We start from the raw sequence: 25,399 nt of genomic DNA on the forward strand, positions 1-25,399 counted from the left end.
GCCTTAGTAAGCCACTAGATGGAGGTGTTACTCTGATTGTGGAGTTTTCTGCTTCTAAGTCATATTTCTTTAAAGGCTGTAAAGATATTACATTGTATCTGTACATGAAGAAGAACTGAAATTTTTTTGGTCTATTTTCCCTTTCCCCTCTCATTTACATTTCTGTAAAGAAAGCTGTCATTGTTCAGCCTAAAAGAGATACTTATGACTTAAAAATTATGTAGAGACTGACAAAAGAAGAATTTAAGGGGCAAGGGGACTTGATTTGTTTGGTTTTGGATTTTTTTAGGCTATCATGCTAACACATTTTCACTGCAATCATATACAGTAGTGAAAATTTTGGGAGAAAGGTGACTTTTCTTCAAGATCTAATATCCTTCAGGGAAAACCAAGAGCTTGCAGATCTCCTTCCTTTGCAAAATATCATTTCCTCTTTAATCTGCATGCAGACACATGTGCATATATATGGACAAGTTATATTGGAAACTAAGGGCTGTACTGTGTCTTTTAATGACCCTGTCTTAGTAATGGAAGAAAATCCGGGTAGGAACCTGGAGGCGCACTGATCCTGAGTGTTTGCTGTCTTCACTGCCTTGAGGCTGGAGAGTCTGGGGTTCTTACTGCTAATCTTGTCAGTGCTGAGGGAGCAGGCAGGTGGCTTTAGGAATTAGTGTTGTATGTTCACACAGATGTAGTAAGATTTGTAGAGAAGGAACTAAGGCATTGCGTTGGGTTTGGCTCTGAGATGACCCTCCTACTAGGGAGGGTCCCTACCTTATACAGTAAATTTGTAAAGACAACAATATTTCACACTTGTAAAGCTTTTTGTAACACTTTAACGCAACACACGCCAAGCCTTTCCCTTGCTGTTTGGGCATACGAGTTTGCTCAATGTCCACACTGGAGTGTGAAAAATGGAGCATCTCAGTTCCTTAACAATCAGCTTTGGCCACTGGGAAGATAAAGGGTAATAATTTAAAGACTAGTAAAGAGTTAAAGTTCCACCTCAGGAAAAACAAAATAAAATTGGTCTTTAGGCCTCTTACCTTGAGAATGTGGAAATGAAAGTGTTTACTTGTGTATGGAATGGCTTAGCCTGTCTGCCCTGACTCCTATTGTAGTAAGTCTAAGCGCTGCCCAATATGCTGGCTCCAACGCAGAACCTGCATTTACAGCTACGTGATGGGGAGAATGCAGGTTTCCTGTCCCATTTTCAAGTGCATGACAGAAATGTGCACGACTGGTGGTTTGTGTGTGCGTCTGCAAGGTGTCTTTTCAGCCTCCTTGCGTTAGAAGCCGAGGCTCGCCTGATCACGCTGGCTCTGTGCATCTGCCTACTTGCCTTTCCATTCTATTTTCACAATACTTTTGGATCTGCTGGCCTGTTTTGTCAGGGTGAAGATGATCTCTAACAGAAGGGAATAGGCAATAGCATGCATCCCCACTGACAGGAGAATACCTGCGAAAAAATCTGCCAGAGAAGAATTCTATTTTGAGTATCCTAGCAATAAAGTGCTCTGAGCAGAGCTTGCAATTTACTAGACTCTAGTTAGTTATGTCACCATATAACTTCATGGAAATCTAATTTTATTGATAGCTCTGCTTATGAAAAGACTTGTTCCTTAAAGGTATTGGTAGAAAAAAATACTGATGTAATAACACCAACACTGAATAGATTATTTTTATCTTAATGCCCATGCTGAGCAGTGGAGCACGTTCTCCCACTGTTACTTGTTTGTGCTTGGGCTGTTCATGTTTAAAAACCTAGAGCACATATGCTGTGTTAGTAGGGGGAAAGGGGAAATTTAAAAGAAACTAAGTGTTCTTAACTGCGTTCACTGCTCTAGAATGGTAATATTTTTGGTTTGCCATGCATATGTTTTGAATGACAGATTCTGAGGGACTGCGTGACACTGTTATATTCCTAAATAAAGCACATACCCACTGATGGCAGCTTTGCAATCTGTAGCATTTCGATATCGATATTTTCGGAGGTTGCTAGACCGTAACTATACCTCAGCCGCTGAGTTACTGAAGCCATCTTTTCCACCCGTAGGTTCAGATGATTCCCTGGAAGGTCTGAGATTTATCAGATTTTTCTAATGGCAGGCCTCATAAGTCAGATTGAAAGATCTCAAATAGCATATGAGTCAAAGCATCAACAGCTTTAAAATGTCACAAGTGGGACAGCTGGTCTTGCTAAGAGAAGGGGTGCTAACTCTGGAACAAATGTTGTTTTAAAATGAGCAGAAAGGGACAGATTTAATAAAAAATAAAGAAAAAATCACTTAAAGGCATTATGAAATAAACTGTGATGGTCCTACTGTTTTCAAACAGGACAGTATTCAAATTTTGTTAACTTCTGAACTCCATTTACAGATCTTATGCAACTGAAAATCTGTTAGACATGCTTACTTATGTTTCATGAAGGAACAAAAATTAAGCATAGCATCTAATGTCATCTAATAAACGTTGTTAATGATTAACTGCATTTATTCTCAGTCTGGCTGTTGATTGCATGCACTTGGAGAATCAAAGTGCAGTTCTGCTTTTAGCTTGTTTGTGACTGCTCGTGCTACTTCATGTGGTAAACACAGCATTTTATGCTGTATTTCCAGGGAAATGTTTTGAAGCCTTGCAATTTCTAAGCTATACTAGCTGTTAGAGAGGACATGTAGTGCAAGCCCCTTATCCTGTGCATTATGAAATCTGATATATGGACTTAGTAGTGGCAAGAGATAAAAACAGCAAAGAGATCAAACAGTCCACAACTAAGAAATGACCTTAACAGCATATTGGCAACCATCATTAAGGACTTGGAGACCCATGTGGATTAGTTCCAGAGCCCTTTGTATCTCAGATTTCTGAGCTGTAGGTTGATCTGTAAACCATTCCGAAAATTTCATGCTTCTGACATCCACGATGAATTAGTGGCCTTAGTTTTCTGAGAAGAGCATTGCTTGATTAAGACAGAAAAAAAAGCACTATTCTTTGTCATATAGTAAAGTAGTCATAAAATACAAATTTTGTTACTGTGGGTGGCAAGGAATGGAGGGGGACTTACTCCAGAAATATTTATAACATTGACAGCTTTACTGTTGCTGGATTGTGGTGTAAAGAGAAATTTTTATTAGAAGGTGAAAATCAAGCATCTAGAAATATGTTGTATCTTTAAATGGTTTTCATTTTCCATTTAACTATTCTTTTTTGTGTTCTTGCAATATTGTACTTCTTTAAAAACGGTGTTCACCAGTTGCTCTTATTAGTAACTCTAGTAAGAAAAAGTACAACAAAGAGATGGAATTGGCAAAGGAAGAGTGCTGCTGTGGGTGCATGCCAGAAATTATTTTCTCTGCTTGTGTAGTTGCAGCTCTATTCAGAAGCCAGTGTGGCTCTCTTGCAACTGAATAACCCTAAGGGTTTCCAAGAACTGAGCAAGCAAGCAAAGAAGAACATGACTATAGATGGGAAAGAACTGACGCTTAATCCTGCTTATTTACTGTGGGACCTCAGCTCCGTCAGTCAGGTAGGAAAATTCTGTTACAATATGTAAAAGTGGTAGTATTTAAAAACTGCAAGTAGAGGCTAACTGGACAATGACAAGCAACGCGGGCTTTCTCTCAGAAACTTGAAAGTGTTAATAATCCAGTATTTATTATGTTGTAAGAAAAAAAATCAAAAGAACATGTCAAAACAGTGTGACTCTGGAAATCTTCATGTTCTGCACTAAATGAAAAACTTTGCCCTCTGCACAGATTCTGATGAAGTATGCAGTCAAATCCCGAAAGGCTTAACTGACACTGACTGGCAGATAAGCAGCTTCTGGTGTGGGGGTGACAGAGGGCTTCATTAACAAACACGATTATCTCTTTGCCGATGCAGTTCTTAAGCATATTTTTGCTTTGCAGCATCATATATGCTGAGCAAATGCTAATTACTTCTCTTACAAAAATTCTGAAGACCTAAAGTACAGACATCTGTAAGGCAAGAAGTTTTACTTTGAGTACTTTTGACACAAGCAAGGATGTTTAGTTTAGCAACAGGAAATAAAATAACGAGATGTCTGTTTCAAGATAAGATCTTCCAGAATCTTGGGGGGGTTTGTCCGATTGGAATTTAATTTTACAGTAAATGTCAAGTGGCACAGCTAAAGTAAATGTGCCTGCTCCAGTAAATCTTGCAGTTTGTCTTTATATCCTGTGAACCTGGCTTTTGGGGAACTTTTTCTTGTTAACACTAACCCTGAACTCAAACTATGTACTTCCCCATGTTGCTATTATGCATTATTTTGTAAATGGGTACCTAGACAACAGATGCTGGTGTTACAGAAATGTTTTCAGTTGTTATATTTTTGAGAGTGTGTAAGGTGTGTTACTGTAAGTATTAGAAAAGAAGACTTCATTTACAGTATGTAGAACCTGCAGTGGAAATGGTGATTATTAAACGTTCAAATTTTCCTTGAGTTTCCTCCTCCTGTTGGGCATAATTCTTTTAGACACGTTCTTTTTAGGCAGCCTTAACTGCTGCTTTTAGAAGTGGTCATTAAGTTCTCATTAATGGGAAAAAGCATATGTTACTGTGTCGCATAACCTAATTAGGTTATTTACTTGATCAGTTTCTAATTAAAATGTCTTTTTAACAAAAACATAAGGAAACATTTAACTATTTGGTGGTGAATACTAGGCTAAGTTTTACTAGTTTTCTCCAGCTGATGAGCTGCTGTATCACGATGCTTCTAGTGTATCTGTATTAGGTGACATTTATATACTGCTTATGATGCCATATACTTGGAAGGCCCCAGCCTCTTGAAAGTGGATTTCTGAAGGGTGATGTTACTGATTTAAAATGCAGCTTGGCTTTTAGTCAAGACCAGGAAATGACTGAGACTGATAATCCAGGAAAACAGGAGGGTGTGTTGTTTCTGAGATTCTTTCTTCAGAAGCCGAGGTCACACGAGGCACCGTCCTCTTGCAGTGTGGTCGGCAGACGTTCTAATGATACCAGGTGGTCAGCCACTGATGTCAGAAGATTCTATTGTTCACCGTGGTAAGTCAGAAGAAAACGATCCTTTAGAAGAATAATGGTACTCGATCAGTGTACTCTTTATTTTTGAATATTTAAGTCCTCAAATACTTATGCACCGGTATACTAGAGCGCACTGTTGTTATCTAGCTGGATCAGAATTTGAATGTTCTATTTAAAAATCTAAGGAAGGCCTTTTTTTCTCTTTTTGTAGAGTAAACAGGATGAAGATATTTCTGCCAGCCGTTTTGAAGATAATGAAGAGCTGAGATACTCATTACGATCAATAGAGAGGCATGCCCCTTGGGTACGACATATTTTCATCGTCACTAATGGCCAGATTCCTTCCTGGCTTAACCTGGATAACCCTCGGATAACCATAGTGACACATCAGGTAAAACCCACGCAAACAAAAGCCGAAACAAAAATACTAAGTGAACAAAAATACTGACATGCCACTAGTAAACATTCTGGATTTGTTTTGAAATGTAGTTATCCCCTTTGAGCTAAAGGCTGCATTTATTTGGAAGGTAGAGCTGGCCATCTCTTACCCATCTCATCCATGGTTTTATTAAACTCCAGCATGTCTTTGCATTTTGGCTAAGCATATAACTGAATATATATATCAACCTTTCATTTAGTTCACTTTTCCAAATACTGAGCTTTCAACTAATGTGTACCCATGCCTAATTTCCTTATAAAGTCTATTTTTAAAAAACCTGGGGAGAAGAAAATGTAAATAAGGTAATAACCTAATAAGCTTGTGATGAGACAGAATGGATTGCAGTTACTGGAACTAAAGAGATGGTTGCGGAAAAAGTAGCTGTGCATTCTAAAAAAACCTTTTTTATAAAGAGAAAAGGAATCCTTCAAGCTTCCTTAATAAGTCAAACAAAAATACTCTAGTAGCTTCTTATTATGAATACAGGAGTAATTTTTGTATCTGGACGTGCTGTAGGAGCCCTGAGCAGCCTAAGTGGTAACAAGATACTAATTCAACTTCTGTTGCTACCTGCTGTGAAGTTACTTGAAAGAGATAGAATAGTCCTGACTCTGAATGCTGGAAGAGGTTCAGGTTGCTTGAAATTTTGTGCTGCCTGTACTGCGTGAGAAGTATAAATATGTGAGCGCTGGGCCTGATCCGGTACCCAGCATAAGACAAGTTTGTTTCTTTGCATTGAACCGAGTGCAGTTTCTTAGTTGAGCACCAGACTTGATAATGGTTTTGAGGGGAGGGGAATAAATAAGATAGAAAATTTGTGGGTTTTGTCTAAAATATTTGCAGGGGTTTTTTTATCCTTCATATCTCTTCTTGTTCTTGATAATTTTTTTTTTTTGGTAGGTAAGTATGAAATATGTCCGGCGTGCTTGACCTTTTATGGATTTTGGGGTTCTTTCTTTATTACTGCCTTCTGAAACTGTTTTGGGTTGTTGGGGCTTTTTCATTTTAGGAAATATTTCAGAATGTAAGTCACTTGCCTACCTTCAGTTCACCAGCCATTGAAAGTCACATTCATCGTATCAGTGGCCTTTCTCAGAAGTTTATCTATCTCAATGATGATGTTATGTTTGGGAAGGATGTTTGGCCTGATGATTTTTACAGTCACTCTAAAGGTCAAAAGGTAAGCCATTACGGAAGTATTTTTTACCAGAAGTAGATGTAAAACTTTTCTATGGTAATATAATTAAAATGAAAGAAGTACAGCTTTGAAAGGAAGACCCCCTATAAGAAGATTTCTCTTTGCTCCCTGATCCCCCTTTTACCTCTAAAGGTTCATTATTCTTAACTATACAATATTTAGCAAAGGTGCAGAGTGAGGAGGGCTCTGTCTTTTTGTGTGTGTGTGCACCGTGTTGATATTTGGTTGCAGAATTACTTTTTTTTCATATTCACTCACAGGTTTCTGACAGTGTAATGGTTCCTCTGTCAGGCTTCATGCTTTAGTTTCAGTGTCGTTCTCTAATTCTCCCACTTTCCGTTGGAGCACTGGGAAGACTGATGTGGTGTTTGGCAGCTGTCAGTCTTCCCTCCCTTGTAAATTCTTTTTGTTTTGTGGGAAATACTCAGAACAAAACAGAATCAATTCTTCCATGGGAACACTGAGGTCGGATGACGTTCAAACTGGTCTAATATTTAAATTTACCATTAATTACCTCTGTTCCAGATACCTGTAACATCTTTGCCCAATCTGTATATAATCATTTCTATATATAAGTATTTATTAGAAGATGTACTGTTGCATGTTCGTGAACCTCAAGTAATTTAGTCTTTCAACAGACCTATTACCAACAACCGGTGTTAATCAAGGAAAGCAGACTGAGGAAACATTAGCAGTAGTCATGTATAAAGACTCTGGTTGCCAGCAGAATTTTCATCCATAAGCTTGATCTACAAGACCGACACAGAGAAAAAAAATAAGATTTATATTTATTATTAATATTAAAGCAGTAAGTGCACAAGACACTGGAGACCACTGAATTAAACAATTTGTGCAGGTAGATGTGCACACACACAGAAGGGTGGTACAACATTAGTTTAAGCTACCCTGAAATTACTGTTTCAGTACTTGAGGACATTAGGAGGCTTTTAGTTGTTTTAAATCTTTAAGGATGTAGGCATATAATAGCAAAATCATGTTGTTAGTACGTTTGTATTGTCCCGCAGTTATTCTTCCCAGTTATGATGATAAAGTCAACTCACGTGCAGTGTTGTTTGTGATAACCTTATCAGCGAGTGGTTCAGTAGGAAACATGCTGCTAAAACCTTGAAACGCTAAGGCCTGAAGGAAAATGAGTGTGGTTTTTTATGCCTCCCCAGTTGAAAATGCACACACCCCCACGCTTTTTTTTTTATCTTGGCAATTCTTAGAATTATTTATGTCATACAGGATCAGATGCTTCCGAGATTATGTTCAACATGTGCTGCTTATCTCATGACTGGTTAGTAATGAAGAAACATTTTGAGTCAGGAGAACAAGTGAACTGCAGAGTTGATTCAGAGTTTAAGTTCCCCCTTCTCATCTGATAAAAGATAAAATATTAGTTTTTGCTGACATAAGGTTTGCGGACGAAAATTTGGGAAGTCCTGCTATGTCTGGCCATTGCTGCCTTGCTGTATGGCCTTGGGAATTCTTCAGTTCTTCCCTCTATTTGAAGGGGGTAACATTTTCTTCACAAGCAAGAGGGTTTAAATGCAGTTTGTAAAGCTTTGTGAGTACTTAAGGCACCCTCCACAGGGAGGCATTATTTTAAGTGTCTATTCCAAGAAACAAGCTCAGACGACTTCTGTCCGCCAGTCCTTATCTCAGACTGTAACGTTGTTCCAGGTTTACCTGACTTGGCCTGTGCCAAACTGTGCTGAGGGGTGTCCTGGCTCGTGGATTAAAGATGGTTACTGTGATAAAGCCTGTAATAACTCAGCATGCGACTGGGATGGAGGTGATTGCATTGGTAAGACAGCAATGCTAAACTTGGAAAATGTGAACTGTTGACTTTTTCTTACGAGTATAATTATATACTTTGTCATTCTGTAACTACAAAATTTGCCTCTGTTACTAATAGTAAAAAAATCAACTTAGAGATGAAAACCCTATTTCTTGCAAACTACAAATTTGTATGGAAAACGTTAGCAAATAGTAGGGCATAGGGAAATCTCTGGGTACCAAACTCAACTAGCTGGAAATTTTTGATATTCAAATTATTATTTTTATATATTACTGTACAATATATATACACTATTATCCATTATTTGGACTCAGAATCCAAATAATAACAGAACTGTGAAGCTGCACCGTTAGTTTCTAGACTAAATTTTCAGGACTGCTGGGTAGGAAAATGAAGTGGTACTTCTGGATTGAGGAAGTGATACCACCCTAGAGGGCTGTAAAGTCAAGGCTACAAGAACAACAAGAGGTAAATGCATTTTCTGCCTGCCTTTTTGAAGACAAAATATGTTGCAGGTTTTTGTGCAATTTTACATTGGTTCCTAAACTTCTGCATTGAGATTGTGCAGACTATAGATTTTACACTAATTCACAGAAGTGAATTAGTGTTTGCCCTATTTTAAGTTCATCAGTAATAAATAAGATTGTCGACTGCTCAATCTAGCTTTAACACTGTGGCTTAAAATGTGTCTTTCCTTAGAAATAAGGGTTTCAAATGACTTTTTTTTGGTTTTGTTTTCTTCTCTCTGTAGGCAACAGTGGGGGCAGTCGCTATGTTGCTGGTGGAGGTGCAGTTGGAGGTATTGGGAATGGACCACCATGGCAATTTGGTGCAGGAATAAGTGGTGTTTCATACTGCAACCAAGGCTGTGCTAATTCCTGGCTAGCAGACAAATTCTGTGATCAGGCCTGCAATGTCCTCTCCTGTGGATTTGATGCTGGTGACTGTGGCCAGGGTATGTAAAATACACCACTTAGAAACTTTCTGTAGGGATTCTCTTGAATTGCCTGATCTTTTTGGTTCATAGTTACTCTCAGATTGGTCTCAGATGCCCCATATAGAGTCATGGAAAATGGCTGCTAGCAGCTGAAGAAAAAAGATGCCTCACTAATCCAAACCTGTGTGAATATTGTATGCTGGCTTATTAAATAAAACCGTTATTGACCAAGCATGGCCGGGGTGCTTGATACTTTGCAGAGCAGCAAGCATCAAACCCTTTACTCCAGGAGGCTTACATTTTAAATGGAGAAATTACATTTCAGCTGTGTGAACAGTTTTACCTGAATAAGGGCAGCTGACTTGATGATGCTTATAGCTGTTGGGAAAGTTAATGATGCTGGGCAGTGTGAGTTCAATCCTGGCTCTGGGCTCTTGCCAAAGGCTCTTTTCAGTCACCTGTGAAGTCGTCTGAAGGTGATTTTGATATGAGTGAAATGAGAGAGAATCATAGAATGGCCTAGGCTGGAAGGGACCTTAGAGATCATTTAATCCAACCTCCCTGTCATGGGCAGGGACACCTCTCAACTAGATCAGGCAACACACGGGGACTGAACAGGATGAAACCCGTGACCTTGGTGTTATCAGCACCACGCTCTAACTGACTGAGCTAACCGGCCCCCTCATTGACAATGCTGTCTAGTGTAAGCAGGGGAAAAGAAATGGAAGAATGTGACCTGTTTGGAAGAGTAGAAGTTCCACTGCATCTCGGCTCAGACAAGTGCATTACTAGCAGTTCTGTTGCTGGCAGCAAGATTTTGTTCATGTGAGATTTGTCAGGCAATCTGCAGTGGGAGGGAGAAGTTCGGTTCAGCCTATTTGATTTTGGAAGTCTCAAATCAAGATGCAGTGTGGCAGTGAAAACCAACCGTTCTAATATTAATCTACTGAAACATGGCAAAAATGTAGTATGGCCATGTTACTTATGACTGATACATAATTTGAAATGATGTGTGATAATGAGCCACTTAGGCTCTTCAGGTAGGGACTGAGAGAGTGATGAATTATACTGGCTTTTAGAATTACCACTGGAACCTCTGGCAGCTTTATATATCTGAGTATGTTCTAGTCATTCATTATTAAAAAAAGGTGAGCAAGAAACTGGAAGCTACAGCAAGTGTTCTTTCCCAAAGCTGTCTCCCTGATAATGCAGTGAATCTAGCCAGGCATATTACAACCTAAAAAGACTGAAAGATAAGTGTCACACTGCAAACTGACAGAAATTTGGTTTTTTTCATGCTTTTTTTCCAGATCACTTTGAGGAGATGTACAAGGTGACACTTCAGCTTAATCAGACCTACTACATTATTCCTAAAGGTGAATGTCTGCCCTACTTCAGCTTCAATGAAATAGCCAAAAAAGGAATTGAGGGTTCATATAGTGATAATCCAGTTATCCGACATGCTTCAGTTGCTAACAAATGGAAGACTATCCACCTCATAATGCATAGTGGCATGAATACAACTGTGATCTATTTTAACCTTACGTTTCTAAATAAAAATGATGAGGAGTTTAAAATGCAGGTAGCTGTTGAAGTTGATACTAGAGAGGAACCAAAACTGAACACGACTTCCATGCAAAAATCCAGCTCTGATTTTAAAACTATAACTTCAATACCAGAAGCCGAAATGATATTTGAGGATATCCCTGAAGAAAAACGCTTTCCAAGAGTCAGGAGGCATCGAAATGGCACAAAAGAAAGTCTGCATGAAGAGGTGATAATACCGTCAGTAAATGTGTCTCTCCTTCCTGAAGATGTTCAGTTAGCACTGCAGAACCTGCACTTAAAACTACTAAATGGTGATATCACTCAGAAAGGATTTAACCTATCCAAGGCTGCTCTCTTGAGACCTTTCCAGTTTTTAACCACAGTAAAGACTATTACAGGCCCAGAACAGAAGGGCATGTATAATCATTCAGACGACCAGAAGAACCATACCAGTTGGCAGAAGCCTTATAAAGATGTACAAGATGGCAAAATAAAAACAATAAAACCAACTGAAGAAACTCCTTCAAGGCTTGCAGGAGCAAAGGGGACTGTTGTGACAACGAACACAAATAAACCTATTTCTAAAGTAAAGCATAAATCCACACTTCCCTCCCAGAGCATGGGACATAAAAACGAAACTCGAGAAAAAGTACTGAATGCACTCGTATCAAGGGAAACCCAGAAATCAAAACGTACTGGGAATTTAGGTACTGGAGAAGACACAGAGGGAATGGAAGGAGGAAAAGGGCATGTGCAGGTGGATACAAATGTAAGGGAGGGGCTAGTGGGAAGAAAATTACAGTCTTATGCTGGAAGTTACCAAGGCTTTTTGCCGTGGGAGAAAAAGAAGTATTTCCAGGACCTTCTCGATGTGAGTATCGTAAAATTATTGCTTATTGGAGTAGTTGCACCTTTCTGCATTTAGTGGAATACTGTTAATATGATCTATAAATTTGGAATGTGCCTTGCCTTTCAGGCAAATTCTGAGATTTTTTTCTGAGAACTCCTTTTGAGTCTTTACATAAAATCTAATTCCTTTATGATCTGGGCCTCTCTTAGATAGGTAGTAAAAGCTGAATAGCCATTTCTGTTCCGTTTCTACTGCTTTTTTTTTGTATGTCAGATTCACTTTTAATTCATTGAATGTTGGCACAGTGCTATTTTTCAGACAAATAGAGCACTACAAAAGAAAGTTTAAATTTTGGTTTGATTGCGTTTATGCAAATATAGATCCACTTTTTTTAAAAAAAAAGTTTAAAAAATGCATAGTGGTAAATACTTGGGTTCAGAAATTTAAATTGAAAGTCTGCCATCAAAACCAAATATCCAGACCATGTCAAGGAAATGTGTTGGAAGCTTCCTTTGTTTCCAGCCAGAGCATTTTGGCTGTTTTGAAAACATCTTGAAGAGCAGGCAGAGACTGTCTCAGTTGGTAACAACTGCTTTGCACTACTCCATATAGCAAAGGGCCTATCCTTTTGTAAGACTTTCTGTTAATCTGGGATCACATTTTGCATGAGGATTCTTTATATTCATAGGATTTCATTTTATCAAATATGGATGAATAATCAGCAAAAATAGGCGTATTACAAATGAATATACTGTGTATGTGTATTTGCTTAAGTGTGCGAGGTGTCAGAGCAGAAATGTTACAGAAGTATTCTATAGACTACTTTTCCTCAAGGCATGGATATTTTAAGGAAAAGGTTACCTGTTTTCTTTTTAAAGAGAGGGCTTAGGAATATGAAGAAAAGTATTCAAAAGTTCTCTTCCCAGAGTTCCCACCTGCCTGAAATGTCATTTGTCCTAGGTGTTTGATTTTTTTTGTCTTTTTCAGTAAGGTAGGTTTGATTTATCCCTGTCTTCTGTGTAGGAAGAAGAATCATTACTCAAACAAATGTTGTACTTTACTGATGGTAAACATTTTGGAAGGCAGCTCAAAGATACATTTGCTGATTCCCTTAGATACGTAAATAAGCTTTTAAACAGCAAATTTGGATTTACATCTCGGAAAGTCCCTGCTCATATGCCTCACATGATCGACCGCACTGTTATGCAAGAGCTACAGGATATGTGAGTATGTCTTTATCTGGATAACATAAAAAGGTGTAGGTAATTCTGCTTTTCTGTTGATGCTTTGCTGTAGCCATTTTCAGCATGTTGATGGCTACTCCTTAAAATTATATTTTTGAAAAGGAAATAGGGAATTTATTACAACATGATAGTTCTGCTAAAGTAAGGAGACTTCTGAGGATCTATTAAAATTCTAAGTGATGTTTGTTTGTAGGTAAGGAATGTTTTACTTTAAGAAAATGGAGTACTAAATTAATTTATGTTCCTATGTAGGTTTCCCGAGGAGTTTGACAAGACATCATTTCACAAAGTGCGGCACTCAGAAGATATGCAGTTTGCTTTTTCATATTTCTACTATCTTATGAGTGCAGTCCAGCCACTGAACATTTCTCAGATCTTCGATGAGGTTGATACAGACCAGTCAGGCATTTTGTCTGACAGAGAGATTCGCACATTGGCCACGAGAATCCATGAGCTACCATTAAGTTTGCAGGTACTCTTTCCTTACCTATAGCTTCTGGAGTAACTTCAGTTTTAAAGTCCAAAACCATTAAAGTAAATGAGTCAAACCTTTATTTATCCTTGCCTGTAGTATCTGTAACGTTTGGCAAATCTTAATTTTTACCTGGAGAATGTAACATTGTGTTCTACATTATTGTTGTTCTATGAAGTCAAAAATTAAATTGAGTTCTAGTAGCATCCCCATGTGTTGCCTGATCTAGTCGAGAGGTGGTGTCCCTGGCGACAGGGAGGCTGGATTAAAATGATCTCTAAGGTCCCTTCCAGCTTAGGCCATTCTATGATTCTATGATCAGAAAAAATGGAATCACTGATGTGTGAGTTGAAGAAAGCAGTTAGTGTGAGTTTTTCGGAAGAGATGTTCAGTGGTAAAAGCCACTGTGAAGAGTGGGATCCTGCTGTACTTACTCTTGTTCCTGCGCATAGTAAAAGTTCTTGCCCTGAGAGACTTGTGGCCTAAAGAAAGAACTGAGAAAAAGGATCGCAAAGAAGTCATACTAGTAAATTAGTCTGACCATATTCAAAAACTCACTTCTGTTTTTCTAGGAGCATAATAAACAGATATGGTCTTTGTAGGACTTAAGCTCTTAGAGACAGTTGGTAGAGAATGAAGTGTACTGTCTCTGCTTTACAGGCACTTTTTGCCCTTGAAACCTCACAAAAAGTCATTGGCACAGCTGGAACACAGCCCTACTTCAGTGTGTTCCTGGCCTGTACCTTAGTCAGAAAGTCTTCTTGCTGTCCTTTCAGTTCTCTGTTTGCTTCATTTGGGATTTAATATGCTACTGCTGGTTTGCGAATTCTGTGCTGTCCTGACATCATCAGAAAAGGTGTATTTTTCATCTCAAATGAAAATTGTCATGCTTTATCTGGTCTCAGCTATGCACTGAGCATTTGCTTTTCTTTGGGTGTATGGGGAGTCCCACTGACTTCAGCAGCCCTTGAATTGGGGTCTGCTGAACAGTGTCGTCTTTTTCTAACGGTAGCACAGAAATTTTTTCTGTAGCTAGCGTTATATGCGTCTGTGCACTCTGGATTTTTAGAACTATGTCAGCGAGAACAGGCTGCCCAGGGAAGGGGTTGAGTCATCATCCCTGAAAGTATTTAAAAGAGTGTTAAATGTGGTGCTCAGGGACATGGTTCAGTGGTGGGCTTGGCATCGCTAGGTTAACGGTTGGGCTCGATAATCTTAAAGCCTAAATGATTCTATGAGAAAACAGGATTACCTTTTTTTCCTTCTCTTTCTGTTAGGATTTGACGGGTCTAGAACAAATGCTAATAAATTGCTCTAAAGCTCTTCCTGCCAACATCACTCAGATCCATGTCATTCCACCAACTCAGGAAGCATATTATGATCCCAATCTGGTAAGAAGCATTGGTCTTAAAAGATGCTTGTTTTCTTTCCTGAGCATGTATTTTCTGTGCTTGAAAAGCTGGTTTGATTTCTAGAAGGAAAGTATTTACAAAAATTTCTACTTGTGTGTACATGAAGTAAGTTATGAAATGAAAATTTTGCAGGCTACTTTATAACTGAAAGCCATTAATTTCCTTCAAAAGCAGAGAAAAGCTGAGCTTTATAATACTGTTTTATGTGAAATTTAAAAAGTTATCCTTGTTAGGGAAATTCACTGTGGTGAACCAAAAAGACAGGAAGTCCAGCCAACACCTCAGTGACTAGAACTTTCTAAAGATCCCTCTTCATCTGAACTATAACCCACGTATTTAAAACCAAAGCAAAATCCAAAAATCCACCAAGCCGTCAGATGCACCAGTAACACTCTAGGGGCTCCCCAGCTGGAAAGCAGCTTGATGGAAAAGGAGAAAAAAAAAAAAATCTTTGAAGAGTAGTAATAAAGGATGGCTGCCATGAATATGGTTTAAGATGGGGTTAAGAATAAGATTCAGTGGTTGGGAACAATGCCAAATCACTTTCACCTCTTTGGAGGGTTGGCAAAATGTTACTAATCTAAGCAGTAATGTTATGAGTCAGTTCGAGTAGTGGCAAAATAGCGTTTGTGTTTGACACAGAGGCCTAATGCATTTTTGCTTCTGCTGTCTGCAACAGCTCCGTTTCTTGGAATGAGTCTACAACCATAGAAATATGCCGTGAGAATAGAGATTTCATTTCCCACAATCGTTTTAACATAGCTGGTGACAGAAGTAAGGCCTTGTGTGTCACCTCTTCTGCAGTTTGCCTGCCCAGTGTTACTGGTGGCCTCTGCCAAGGAGTCAAATAAGCTACAATTTCTGAAGATTTTTTTGAGGATGAAATCTAAAAGTTGCAGTGTTTTTGCCAAGAAGACAATCTGTATTTTTCCTATATTTGTATGCATTGAAAATCATGATGTAATGCACTAGCATCTTTTGTTTGTTTGTTTTGTTGGTTTTCCCCTCAACAGTTCAAGAAAGTATTGCTTTTAATTCCAGGAGAGTAAAGCATATGCAGGCCTTCCTAGCTGTAGTATAAGTTTTCTACAAAGCACATCTTCATAACTGACTCTGTAATTTTCAGTAACCTGTAATCTAAACAATGTTTTGTTCCAGCCTCCCGTAACAAAAAACCTAGTGACTAATTGCAAACCTGTGACTGACAGAATTCGGAAGGCATACAAGGACAAAAACAAATACAGGTGTGTTGTTACGGTCCTGTGAAAAACCATGCTAGGTTTTGTAAAGCAATAAGAGGTATAAAAAAACATATGTGACTAAAGATTATATGTGTATATTTAGAAATCTTATCTCAAATTATTTTAAGAGTAGAACTGAAGAAATACACTGATACCTACTTCCGTATGTTTCCCTGTGCTGAATGATAGATTTTTTTCCGTAATTTATTTCCATACTACTTTTGTCATCTTGGGCCAGGTCCTGATTTCTGTTATATAGCAGTAAGCTAGAGCATCTTTGTTGGCTATTATTTATTTATATAATAAATTGACTCTATGTAGCGAGTGACTGTAATTCAGGTAGCGTAAAAAGGAGGAAAGAGCCTGTCCTGTACCTAGAAGTTGTAAAACTGCTTCATTTCTTCTACTGAAGCTTAAAGAGAAAACAACAGAAAAAGCATTTTAGCCCTAACTACCTTTTAGTTTTCCTGCAAGGAGGAGGAGTGACAGATTGGGAGGGAGAGGGGCCAAGAAGATGGTTTCCATCCCCTCTTGGAAAGGGCAGGACAAACCATGGTTTTTACCATGGTATTTACATAGATCTGGCTGAGATCAAGTTCTCTCAGATCTTTCTTGTCTGAAACCTGCAAACCAGTTTAATGCCAGTAAGGCTGTTGGTGGCGTTGAGCTTACAGCCTGGTGAGGGAAGGGGGTCTCTGAAGCACACGGTTGTCCTGGGAATGCCTGCAAAGTCAAATAAAACTGTAAAATGCTGCTTAGGGCAACCTTTGAACATTCATTATAAACGAATTCATGGTACCTCAAGTTGTGCCCAAAGCTTTTTGAATAGTTCCTTTTCCAGGAGAGTTTATGCTAAAACTGAAAAGCTAACACAACCAATGAGATTGAAAAATGTTGACATGTGGGCAAGGATTTGCCGTACTCAAACTGATTTATAGCGATATATTTATATAAGTAGGGTATATGCTGAGGTTTTTTATTCTGTTGAACTTTAATATTAAATAGTCATATTCTTAATTTTGTGACCTTTATAAAAATGGGTAGGTTCTCAGGTGAAACTTCAATGAGTAGGCAGGGTATTTTCTTATATCAAGATAAGAAAGGTGAAAATTTAACTATGGGGTCAAATGCTCTTTCAAACCCAAGGTACCTTCAGAGGTGATGTACTTCTGTATTTCATATACTTGTTTTGTTTGCAAATAATTGATTAAGTGAGTGAAAGGTTTTATTTGTATTTAAGGCTGTAGTTTTATAGACTCTTTCGTAATTTTTATTTTAAGATTTTTCTGAGATTGGCAATTGGAAAATAAGAATGTGTTTTCTCATGTGTGAAGTAAATGACAATCGTAAATTGTGGGTTTTAAAAAAAGTAAAAAGCACAGTGTTGTGTCTGTTCTCTGATAAATTGTTACTTTTATGCCAAAACTTGTAGTTTATATACTTTGTATTAGAATTCAGTTCTTTGATTTATGGGTGACTACTAATAAATCTATAAGAAAGTGTTTCCATGCAAGAGCATTAGCTGAAAATTGTAAATATACTGATAGAAACAAATGCCAAATTCTAATGAAGGTTGGCCAGTTAGATTAGAAATAAGTTATTAAATAAAAGGTTAATATTTATCGAACCTGACTTTAGGTTGTTCTGTTAATGTATAAAATGTATTGTTATTTTAACAATAAGGTTTGAAATCATGGGAGAAGAGGAAATTGCCTTCAAAATGATTCGCACAAATGTTTCTCATGTAGTTGGTCAGCTGGATGACATACGGAAAAATCCCAGGTATCCTATTCCTTGGTTTGTATGAAGTTTTGAGATGGTTTTAATTTTCTGGTTGAACTATTTAAACTGTTTGTGTGTTGAAAAAATAATTCATTGCTGGGTATTTCTACACTGTGTATTACAGGCTAAGACCAATTTTAACCAGAAGTACTTGTAATTTTTTCTGTTTAACTTATGCTAAGTGACTATTCTCTGTGCTGTGCTAGTAGTTGAACTACTCATTCCTGTTACATTTTTATATATTTAAAATCTTTAAAAGCTTACAGCTATTTTTGAGGCTTTCATTTTTGCCATTCTAGAGGGCATACAGTAGATATTGCAACAATTTTATTTTAAAGGAAGAGCATTTTGATCTGCTTTATATCTATTATATTAATTTTAAAATAACACTTAGGTGTGGATTATTTTGTTACAAAATCCATTTTGCATATACATTATACTTTCCTGCTCTGTTACAACATGGCAAGAATTATTAGTTTTTGGGTTTTTTTAAAATCTTTGGTGAGAAACTGGAAGCTGGAAGGCAGTCCTCTGCTTCTCCACTCTGCAGTGGTGGAAGGTTTTGATACCCAAATCTGAGAGAGTTTGAATTAGTTTCCTGAAACGAATGTGAGATAAATGGAGAAATGTCCTGAATACATTTCATAGCCATCACCTTGCAGAGCGAAGGATGCTGTATCAGAGACTCAGTCTGAATCTCCTTCTCAGAAGCATTTAACTGTAGTCCTGAGCCCATTGCATAAGACTAAGGTTTGACAAGACCCGGTGAGATAATTTTAATGGCCAGCTGTCTTCAAAGGGAAGCAGTGCCTCCACTCATCTCCTCTCCTTGTTCTCTGTTACACACTTTTACTTTTTATCTTGCTTCTGTCTTCAGAAAACTAGAGAGTTCTCTGCCAATTTCATGAGTTTGGCCTCCAGGAGGGGTCTGACATGTTGAAAAACAGAGTAAGGAGGAAAGTAGGACCACAGGTACCTCTGCACAGGGAAAGTGAAACCTCCTCTTGCAGGTCACAGCAAGCTATTGGGTAATCACGGCTGCCTGTAAAGCTACACTATTGCTTCCATTGGTAGATAAAAGAGCAAGTTTTCACTTGCCCCTTACACTGTGCTACTTGCTAGGTCACTCCTTCAAAAGGGGAATGCTAATCTTGAGGTGTTTTGCAGCTGAATGTAGTTTGTATCTATTGCTTCTGCTTAGAAGAGAGCCCTCTGGCCACATAACTCCTGCAATCCCAGTTCCCACAATGACCTTGTTCAAAAGAAAAGCGGGCAGTGCTTTAACCCATCCTGTCTTTTCCCCTCCTTCTCCATTTCTTTTTATCTGCTGGCTAGGACTTTTTTTTTTAATATAGGTATGATTTCAAGCCTTTTTACAGGCACAAGGATGACATGTAACATGAATTTCTCACCCTCAGTGTTCAAGTTCATGCTTGCAGTCACTGGCTTCTTATTTTGAAGGGCAGTTTCTGATGTCAGACTTGATCCTGATGCTGTGTTGGGTGTGGTATAACAAATGCTTTGAGGCCTTCTAGCAACTTAAAACAGAGCTGCCTACTCTGCAGAGTGATTGTATGTATTCTTAGGGGAGGATATGTGTGAGTAAAGGTGTCTAGCCTCTTGTTTCAGGAACCTCCACAGGCAAGATGATCTGATCTGTCTTGAATCTTCCCTGATTTTCATATGATGCCTTCTTACGATTTCAGCCTGAGCCTCTATATATGCATACCTTTTTGTGTTTTGTTGTTTTTTTTTTCCTCTAAAGGAGCAATAGTGCATTTTAGTCCCAGCTCATGAAGTGAGGTCAAGTTCATTACTTGGGCTGTATTCAAAGTATAGTGCAGTACTGTAGTCATATCTCGTTAGCAAGGGAGAGCTGGCATGGCGATGGTAGGCATGCCAGTTCCTTCTCTCTGACATGTTTTCCTTGCATGTAAAGCAATAGATATACAGAATCTCTAAAACAGGTATTTGGTGCCTTTCTCGGGGTGAACAAAAAGTTTTGTTCACTTACTGAACTGCTTAAAATGTTTGGTTTGCGTCCTTAAGGAAGAGTGAGCCTTAGTTGTCTAGGCATTAATTCTGGGATATCCAAAGGAATGTCAGGTTTGGTTTCTTTTTGGATGGACTAAAACAGTCTTTCCATTTGAAACAGGTTAATATCTTCATCGCTTCTATTTAACGGTGCTTTGGTTTGCTGTGCATAGCAACCCCTCAGTCTGTAAACTGCGTATCTTTCAGATGAAGCTAAACAGGGATATACACTCCAGCAGTGCAGCTACTGCATTCCCAGGGCTAATGAGCTGCCAGTCAAAGGGCCAAGGTCGGGGATAGTCCGGTGTGAACTCCCAGAATGCTTATGTAGACATATGATTGCCATAGCTGTCTGCTTTGCATAGTATTACTTGATAGCATGGGCATAGTCTGCTCATCTTTGAAAAGGAGAGAGGTGTATTTTCTTCTTCTCAGATGTTGCAATTCGAAGGCATCCTTTTCCTCCCCGCATAATTGCTTAAAGCACCATGACCACTTCTGCCAGCTTTTGTACAGACTGAGGAGAAGTGGTAATGCCCTGCGTAGCCTGATTCACGTGCTCTAGAGTTCTGCTTATTTCCAGCGTCACATCGGAAGCCTGAACTTTGCTCTTTGAAAGAGCACACCACGCTATAGAGAATACAGCTGACCACAACTACTTATTTACAAAGGTTAGCAATTACAAGGCATATGTTACCAGATATGATTTCTCCCTCTGGGGAAAATGTAAATGGTCTTGTATCTCACAATATAAATAAAGCACATAACCTTGCCCATGTGTGGGAAAGGGAATTTTTGTTGTCAAGCACCAAGGCAGAGTGGTCAAGGGTACATAGCAGTCTGGCACACTGGCTGCTGCTTTGGTTTCAGTAATTTGCAGTAACTTAGATAGCTGTGGGTTTCTTAAAGAAGAAGTAACTGTCTGCAAGAGGCATTATTGGGAGCATGCTTATTTGGTCACGGTGATTTCATATAAATTCTACCCAGGTTGTTGTTGTATTTTGGTTGATAATAAAAGTTTAGCTTTAAGCCTGTGATTCAAGTCATGTCCTGGCCAATTTACACAGCGTTTTCAGTAACTCAGAGCCTGAGGACCAAGCTTTGCCTTCTCGGACCATTTTTCTATAGTTTTTATGCTGACTTGCTCTGAAGAGCACAGCATACACAGTAAGATATTAATAATTTAGTATGGTTACCCTCCTACAGTGGAGCTCAATTTGTTATTTAAGATACTTTATTCATGATAATCAATTTAAAACTCTAAAAACCCTTGCCCAAATTACAATGCTGGCCTAACCTGCTCTCTGTATATACAGCAGTGGTGGGCTCTGGGATGATACATACTAGTGCCCACTAGATGGCAGCATTATATAATCAGAAGAGAGAGAAATTGGATTTCTCAGAGGTTTTGACTCACTGTCAGCCTTGGTGCTCCTAGGACTAAAATCAAATAAATGTAAAACAATGCAGCAGTAATGAAACTGATTACCAGTATCAAATGTATCAAATTGGTTTTAAAAGGATACGCTATAGATTTTATTTAAAAGGATTCTGTTTGTGTTCTTCATTTTCCAATGCCCTTGCTGTGTTATTGAAAAAATATTCTTACAAGGACTTCTTGCTTTCTAGAAAATTTGTTTGCCTAAATGACAATATTGATCACAATCATAAGGATGCTCAGACAGTGAAAGCGGTGCTTAGGGATTTTTATGAATCAATGTTTCCCATACCTTCCCAATTTGAGCTGCCAAGAGAATATCGGAATCGTTTCCTTCACATGCATGAACTCCAAGAATGGTATGTTACATGGGTTCTCTTCAAGTTACTTTAGTGAAATAGCATATATTTGTAGAACTTACTGGTACAAGCCAATTTGTACCCCAGTATTGTCATGAAGGAGTTAACACTGAAAATAATGTGAAAAGATCTGAATGAACCAAAATTTGGGTTTCGCAGGGTTTGGGTTTTTCTGGTGTTCACAAAGTCATTATTTCATTGATTGGCCCTAGCCTACTTCAAAGAAAAAGTTGGGGAGTTGTTGCCGTTTTTTGGTGTTTGTTTTATTTAGTTGGGGGGGGGTGTGTGTGTGTTTACTTGTTTTTAAAAAAGTGATTCCAGGTTTCTGGTTTTCTTTAAATGTAGAAAATCCCAACCCATGCTTGTTGCAGAGGAGCAGTATAAACTGTTATGTTTCTCACTAAGCATTATTATTTTTTAATCTCTCAGATAGCAATAATCAGCTGTATAATCATCGGAAAAAATACATGTATGCCTCATTTCTATATAATGTGTGAAATTTTTATGTGAATTTACCTCTTGCCATTTTATAAGTAATAACTTCAGAAATAAGAGTACTTGATTTGAGAATGCAAGCAAAAGATTGGCAGGAAGTGTGATAAAAATGAGACAAGAAAACTTCTAATTTTGTGGCTCATCATCAAATTTGAGAAATAGCTGTTAGTAAGGAAGGATAAAATATTAGAGGAGCTGTAGGAGGAATCATAAGAATTGTAGGTGTCAAGAAAAGGCTTCCCTTTTGAGAACATCCATCAAGACTTTGCTTCAAAAGAACACCTTATTTTGACTTATCTGCAGCCAAAGCAGTTTTCTACCAGGCTAGGTTAAAACATACAAGTGTAAGTGCTAGTGGAAATTCATGTTTATCAAAATGTTTTACAGAATCGTAGGTTGGAAGGAACGATGAAAGATTGTGTGGTCCAACATTTTGTGGGAAAGGGAGCCTAGATGAGATTATTTAGCACGCTGTCCAGTCATGTATTGAAAACCTCCAGTGGTGGGGACTCCACTACATCTCTGGGGTGGTTGTTCCACAAAAAAACCCCATATATCAAGATGAAACTTCTCCCAATCCAACTTGTACCTGCTGTTTCTTGTTCTATCACTGTGGCTCTTTATGAAGAGAGAGCATTTCTTCTTTCTAGCCATCCTTTAAGTACTGGAAAAAAATGTTTTTTGCATGTTTAATGGAAACTCTTTGAAAGTTTAGATATTTGCACTTCTAATATATGAAACTGTTTTCCTGTTTCCTTCTTTCTTTGTGCAGGAGGGCATATAGAGACAAGCTCAAATTCTGGATCCATTGTGTCTTAGTAACACTTATTGTATTTACAGTCATCTCATTTTTTGCTGAACAGGTAAAATTAGTATCTTTTTATCAAACCTTAATAGATTACTGTGTCTTCAGGTTGTTTTTTTTAAGATGAATTTTTTAAAATAGGTTTTGAAGAGTAGCTGGGATTTTTCCTTCATAAAGGAAGTAAAGATGTTACATGTCTAATGATTAGTTTTTTTCAGTTTTTAAGTCATCACATTAAGAGTCCTTGAAAAGAGGGTCATATGGGGGAAAGGAGAGTGGCATTCCCTTTTCAGGTGCCTTGTGACTGTCAGGTCCATCATCAGTGTGCTAAATTTGTATGCTCAGAATCAGTTATGGTTTTTGAAATTCTGGGTCATGCTGGTAAAAATGCGAAGTAAGTTAACCGGAAGAAAATCGTAAGTACTAGCAATGCTGTAGTCCTGAAGAGAATCTTAAGGTGTTTAGAGGCTTTAGCTAAATCTCATCCCTAAGTAATTGGAAAGACTTCTATTGAATTCAAAAGGTTTTGAATCTACCTTGATGGAAAAAAACCCCTCCACTTCTGCAAGCATAAAATGGCTTTCTTGAACATGATGAATCCTGCTAAACTTAGAGGGAGTCAATGGAACAAATCATATGGGTAATTCTTTGCAGGTTGGGGCCTTAAATAACACTTTCCGTGGTCTGATGAAGAGGGTGTAATTCTTGAAAGGTTGGCTTTTGATTATTATTTTTTTTCTCACCTGTAACTTTTGCATGAATCTTTCACTTGATTTTCAGCCTTTTGTATATGTACTAGAAAACTCGCCCTCCATTAGTAGCTTGGTTTTGTAAGAGGATACTCAACTGAGTAGTACAGCTACATACAGAAATGCTGTTTTAAGAAGCTAGCTTTGCGTTACCTTTTAGAAACGGAATTTAGCCAGGTGTTATATTAGTTTAAATTTAACTTTAAAGTAATCAGAATATAAGCATACCGTATTCTCCACTTTCTGCTTGTATTCTGGTTATTGAGAAGTCCAGCAGAAAGTTGCACGCCTAAGACATGAATTTTAGTAACTTTCTTCCTCTATAGTTGGGGAAAAAAAAAAAAAAGACAGCGTAGACTAAATTACCATGTATGGTGTAGATTTTATAGTTTTAGTGTGACCAGCTGTGCACCTCTGGCCCAGCAGAGAACTAACTAAATATTGTTTGTTTTTTCTCCTCAGCTAATTGCACTTAAACGAAAGATTTTTCCAAGGAGAAGGATCCAAAAGGAAGTTGGTCATGAACGAATCAAAGTGTAGAAGAGCTTTATTTTGGAGATCAGTCTACCTCAAGATGTGCTAAGCATTTAAAATCTCTCTCCTTCATAAGTGTCTTTTATGATTTGACATTTAACTACGTTGATATGAAGAGGAAAAAAAAAATCATGCATCTACAGCTAGAATCTCTGCAGTACTCTTCATGATATACGAGCTGCTAGAGCTGTGACAATGCAAAACAGCAACAAAAAATAATTGCAGGAAATCTGTATATAGGCAGTTTTCAACAGACCTTACTTTACAACTGTTAGCTCATGGCCATGTTATCCTTTTTTATAAAAAGGGTTACCTAAAGATTTGTAACTGCATTTATTGCAGTGGTTGTTGCCAACTAGATAAAATGTTGGAAGGCAAACTTGTTTGGGATCAGCTTAACAGGTCCTTGATCTTGCATTCCGAAACATTTTGAAAATTTCTGTCGTTGCTGCTTTTTTTAGCCCTACGGGAAAACTGAGATTTTACGTAACTTGTCACTTAGGTTTAGTATACATTTATTGATGTTGAGATTCTTTAAAGCACAGTGACAACTCCACTTGTGGTATTTAATTGGTATTTGGAAGAAATGTATGCTAATTTAAAAAATACACAAGACCAGAAAAAATAATAGTTATTTGGAAGATACTTTATATCTGGTGTTACTATATTCCAAAGAATACAAAGGTGTTATTTCTTGGCTTGATTACAAAGAGAGGGTTGTAATCAAATGAAAATGATCAATGTATTTTACAAGAACTGTAAATTTACAAGCAAAAGTGCCTCTCTGTATGAATGGGGAACAAACCGCTTTAATGTAGCAATGTATGGGAGCAGTGTTTCGCTTCAGAAAATAATATTTGTACTGACATATGAAGCTTCGGTGGTTTTAAATTTAACAGGGTTAGGCCCTGTATTTTGCTGAGACATCAGAATAGTGTGGTTTTATGTGAGAAAGGATAACGAATCTTTTGAAGCAGGAATTTTCTGGTGGTATATCTTAGGTTAATTGTATTAGCAGTATTCAAAAAAGCAT

At 38.0% G+C, this 25,399-nt stretch overlaps 1 protein-coding gene across 1 annotated transcript in view; it reads left to right on the forward strand.

The window, feature by feature from the left end:
- GNPTAB (N-acetylglucosamine-1-phosphate transferase, alpha and beta subunits) overlaps positions 1-24,818 on the forward strand; it is a gene marked incomplete at its 5' end in the record, with an annotated part of 38,837 nt that extends 14,019 nt beyond the window's left edge. The window contains 14 exons of the mRNA XM_009864545.1: positions 3,365-3,526; positions 5,237-5,416; positions 6,474-6,644; positions 8,349-8,472; positions 9,218-9,421; positions 10,714-11,822; positions 12,825-13,024; positions 13,298-13,517; positions 14,795-14,908; positions 16,088-16,173; positions 17,854-17,952; positions 21,616-21,783; positions 23,051-23,141; positions 24,295-24,818. Coding sequence (XP_009862847.1) covers positions 3,365-3,526; positions 5,237-5,416; positions 6,474-6,644; positions 8,349-8,472; positions 9,218-9,421; positions 10,714-11,822; positions 12,825-13,024; positions 13,298-13,517; positions 14,795-14,908; positions 16,088-16,173; positions 17,854-17,952; positions 21,616-21,783; positions 23,051-23,141; positions 24,295-24,372 — 3,006 coding nt within the window. The remainder of the gene's footprint in view (positions 1-3,364; positions 3,527-5,236; positions 5,417-6,473; positions 6,645-8,348; positions 8,473-9,217; positions 9,422-10,713; positions 11,823-12,824; positions 13,025-13,297; positions 13,518-14,794; positions 14,909-16,087; positions 16,174-17,853; positions 17,953-21,615; positions 21,784-23,050; positions 23,142-24,294) is intronic.
- Positions 24,819-25,399: the final 581 nt, after the last annotated feature.

Source organism: Apaloderma vittatum, unplaced genomic scaffold (assembly GCF_000703405.1).
Source record: "Apaloderma vittatum isolate BGI_N311 unplaced genomic scaffold, ASM70340v1 scaffold14232, whole genome shotgun sequence".
In the NCBI taxonomy this organism is placed as follows: domain Eukaryota; kingdom Metazoa; phylum Chordata; class Aves; order Trogoniformes; family Trogonidae; genus Apaloderma; species Apaloderma vittatum.